Here is a 4658-nt window from a genome sequence, read left to right on the forward strand (position 1 = left end):
GTGAACTGCGGCGGGCACACCCAGGCGCGGCGGCGACGGCGGACAGTTTAGAGTGGGGGCAGGGGCGGACGTGGGAGCAGACCGGGACCAGAGAGGTAGCCCGCGCTCGGCCATCTCCAGCCATGTCTGACGAGGCGTCGGCCACCACTTCGTATGAGAAGTTTCTGACCCCTGAGGAACCCTTCCCGCTTCTGGGACCCCCTCGCGGGGTGGGCACCTGCCCGAGCGAGGAGCCGGGCTGCCTGGACATCAGTGACTTCGGCTGCCAGCTGTCCTCTTGCCATCGTACCGACCCGCTCCTCCGCTTCCACACTAACAGGTATGAACCGCGGCCGGGGACAGGGTTGACTGCCCACATCCCTGCCTCAAGTCTGGGACCTCTGGTTCGCCCCCGAGCTTCGCGCTCCGCCCAGGGTCTGCACTTCCATTCGCCCCTCCCCCATCTTTCTCTGCGATTAGTGTGCTTGCCCGGGCCCCTTCTCGCTTCCCCTCCCGCTTTTCACCCCTGCCCTCCCGATTTTCCTTGGCCGGCATTTTACTCTCCCCATTCATCTTCTGATTGTAGCTGCTCCTCCTTCTCTCTCCCTCCCCCGATCTGTCCCCTGAGAATCCCAGACCCCCACCTTTGATTTTTAGCTGCTCCCCTGTTTCCTTTCACCCGCAAACGTTTAACCCCTTCCATTTCTGACAAGTGGGTTTCAGGTTTCAGATGGCTCAAAATTAATCCCCGGATCTTTTGAAAGGTGGCACTTTTAAAGCTATCTGATTTTTCCCAATTTTTAACCTGTCTCACAACTATATTCCCCCCCACCCCCCATTTTGTAGTGAAGCTCTAGGAAACCAGACAGTTTTTTTCTCTCTCCTTTATGAACTCTTTGCCTTCGCGCTTTAGGCCCTTCCAAAATGTATAAGCTTAAATCTGGAAGATTCCTTCATGTAGCACACGCCTTGATTTGCTCCCCGGTGGAAGGATGGAACGAGGCTTTGGAAAGGCTTGCTTAATACAAATTTATTCAGGGGGTGCGTCCTTTAACTAATTTTATTAGAAAAGAGTACTTTGGAGAATTCTCTAAAGCAAGCATTTAAGTATTATACGGAATGTGGGGGATTTGAAGATGTTTTACACGTGGCCCCAACCTTTGATATAGGTGGATGTTTGAGATACATACACAAAGGCCTGGGAGGGTGTGTGGAGAAAAAGGAGAGGAGTTCAGCTATAGAAAATACTGGAGTTGAATTAAGGAGTCTAGTTTTGATTTCTGATGCAGTTTATAATATGAGCATGAAAAATCCTTTCACATTTTAATGTCTTTTGTATGTTCCTGGCCATCTCTTAAATCAGTCTACAGATTTACTGAGCTTCTACCAGATACAAGGAATGTATTGGTATAAAACATGATTCTTACCCAAAAGAAAGTTATCTGGAAGCAGGGTACTATAGTTAAGCAATCATCTAGAACATCAGTACAACATAATTGAAAAGGAAATGCTGGTAAACTGAGGCCCAGAGGGAAAAGACTGAGTTCAAGGTCATAAAACTGAGTTAGGCAAAACTAGGGACACTCTTTTGGAGCCAGTGCTAAAACTTGGAACAGAGTTAATGGCTCCAGTATAATAAATGGTTGTTTACAGTTTCTTAGACTAACTCACAGAAGCCTATTTAACCCATGCAGTAACTTTAACATTAATATCACATATGCATGAAATCTAGTGTGCTTAGAATTTTTGGCATTCTAAAATAGTGTGAAATAATACTTTTGGACATATTTGCATTTTGCAACATTGGATCAAGTTAAATACACGGAAAAGTGAAATGATTTCAGAATTATCTTGCTCTGATAATGAGGGCAAGGGAATGTAGGGACAGAGGCTGAGGGCAAGCACTGCCAAAATGGACTGGGGTGATGGGGAGTGAAGCAAGGAGAACAGTACATTCCCTACAGCTTTCTCCTCCCCATTTTTTCCTTGTGTTTTTCTATCCCTTTTCTTAGAGACCATGGTAAAAGCAAGGTTGTTTTGCAGAATGGGGCAGTGAAGATGGAGGGGGAAGTTCCTGTTCAAACCTACTTTTTCCAAGTCAAGCATTTTTTTTCCTAGTTACTGCCTGCTTTTTAAAAACCTCTCTCTCCTCCCCGACTTTTTGCAAGGCTTGGAATGGCAGTAGGAGATCTAATATATCTTTCTCCGTATTCTTTTCAGCAGAGATTAGGGAAAGCAGAATTAGCAATACTTACAGCAGATGATGTTTCTGCCTTGGGCTACCTTACTTTTTAAATCTTTTCTCCTTCTTGAATGTTCTGCCTTCTTACCCCTCCCAATGATGGTGTTTGAGAGGACCATATGCTTCCAGTCATTTCTTTTCAGGGAGAAGCAAACAGCTAAATCATATAGATGGGTAAAGTTGAGGAAGTTCTTTTATTTTGGAGTTTTATGTGTCACTTTTTTTATTCACATCACATCATTCACCAATTTGAGCAACAATCCAAAAAACATATCTGTATAGTTGAGTACAGATATTCTGCTTTGGGTTTAGTCATTATAAAAAAAATTTTATTGAAAGTAGAAAGCATGTCAGTGGGTAGACACTTGATTTGCCTTTATTTTGCTTCTTTCTTGTCGCCTGATAAAAAAACTGGAGAGTGTTTAAATAATGCTGTTGATAAGGGCCTTAGGATGATGACATTTCTACGCCTGTTCATTTATTGGATTCTGGGCACCATTACTTATGATCCCTAAGGTTGAATGTTTGTAGTGTTCATGTTAGAGTCACCTGTTATTTAGGTTGGTGTGTCACTGGTCTAAGTTTAGTGGAAAGTAGCACATAAACACAGCCAGTTTCCTAAGAATTTATACTTTTCTAGTAGTATGTTAGGATTTTATGGCTAAGTGGGGTTTGTCTGGAATTTTGGGAGAATAAAATAAATTTCAAAAAACAAATATTTTTAAATTGAAATGTCAATATGGAATACACACACACACACACACACACACACACACACATATAGTGTTAAAGACATGTTTTTGGTTTTGGGGACAGCATTTTTCTGATGTAGTTGTGGGTTTTGTCTTAGCAGTTGTCCACCACAACCTCTACTATCAAAAAGGATGTCATTTAGCAAAGTACATTAGTACTTTGACATTGAGAATTTGTGAAAGGCCTGTGGGAGGACAGTGCCTCACATGCTATTGGCAGGATAGGAAATGAACTGTTGTATAAAGCAGTTATCAGTTATGTGAACTTAGAGCCTTGTTTTTAGTCACAGTAACCAGAAAAACCCCAAGACTACTGTGCACTTTTTGTATCACCCGTAATTTTCCTATCTCAATATAGAAATAGAGGTGCAGAAGAGCTGTGAGTTGCAGGTGGGAGAACCATGTTCCATGAACAGAGAGAGGCAAGAGGAATTTGGTTTGGGGACTTGAGACAAGTTAAAAATGGGGCTAAGGCTTTAGAGAACTATCCAGGCCAGAAATGTAGATTTGGGAGCAATCAGAATAGAAATTCCAGTAGCGTGACACGAGTGGAACTGTGGGTTACAAAGGTTGAGACAGAAGATGAAATTTTTCAATAAATTTAGGGAAAGGAAGGAGAGGAGATTTGGTAATATTTGAAAGACTAAAGCGAAGATTTTTTTGGCTCTGTTTAGTTTTTCTTTTCCAGGAATAGAGATTTTAGCTCCTTAGGAGCAGCTCACAGGAAAGAGAAAATGAAAAGAAAAAAGAGTATGGCAGGAGATGGATGAGATGAACTCAGAAGCCAAAGTGGAAGAAATAGCCCTAAAAATGACCCGGAATGTTTTTATTTTCAAGACTGTAGAGGGGGTAGGAGGGATGTGTAATGATCCCAAGGCAATTGAGGTCACTTAGAGGAGAGTTAGGGGGGTTGTACCATCTTCTCTAACTTGTGACTTGGGGCTCCAGAGGAGTCGCCCAGGTCAGGGTTGCTCTATGGGGGATTCTGGCATGGAGTTAGTGATGAATACTCATTATATTAGGGGATTGTACCCTGGGAATGAATGGCATAGATTTGGAATGACTTTCATTAGCCTCACAGTAGTACTTACTCCACAGTGCTCATTGACTGGATTTTCATCCTGAGAGGTAATGATTAGGTCTACCTCAGAAAATGTGTATATGGTCCACCTGCTTTTCTGAATTTTACCAAAATGCCATTGAAAATCCTTTGTGTATTCTTAGTGAAAAAGCCTTGCAGATAAATTTTCTTGGCTTTATTGTTTTTTAAATTAAAAGCAAACCTAGTTGTTGAGTTAAATCCCATTTTATTGAGATTCTTTTCCACGTCTTTCTTTTACGGTGTGGAGAAAGTCTCCTTTATGAATAATTTTATGGTTATAGGTAGGCTATCAGTTTTAGGTAGCTTTCTCTTAGTGGAATAAGATGTAAAGGCTTTATAAATTTGAATGGTTCACTGCTGAGTGCATGCATACAGTGATTATTTGTTACACATTTAAAACTGACAGAACAGTCTTAAAGAATCACACAAATGTTTATTATGAAAGCTCATGATAGAAGATTGTGGGCATATACAAAACTGTATATAATACCCTTTGTAATACTTTAAGCAATAAAACAATTAAAAAATAAATTAAATTAAAAAAAAAAACTGTATAGACCAGTGGCCGGCAAATTGTGGCTCG

General features: G+C 41.5%; 1 protein-coding gene across 1 annotated transcript in view; it reads left to right on the top strand.

Annotated features, from left to right (window-relative positions):
- The first annotated feature begins 6 nt into the window (after positions 1 to 6).
- Positions 7 to 4658, top strand: part of FAM199X (family with sequence similarity 199, X-linked) — a 39069-nt gene continuing 34417 nt past the window's right edge. The window contains exon 1 of the mRNA XM_005863192.2: positions 7 to 319. Coding sequence (XP_005863254.1) covers positions 123 to 319 — 197 coding nt within the window. The 5' untranslated portion in view covers positions 7 to 122. The remainder of the gene's footprint in view (positions 320 to 4658) is intronic.

Source organism: Myotis brandtii, unplaced genomic scaffold (genome assembly GCF_000412655.1).
Source record: "Myotis brandtii unplaced genomic scaffold, ASM41265v1 scaffold1739, whole genome shotgun sequence".
Classification (NCBI taxonomy): Eukaryota; Metazoa; Chordata; class Mammalia; order Chiroptera; family Vespertilionidae; genus Myotis; species Myotis brandtii.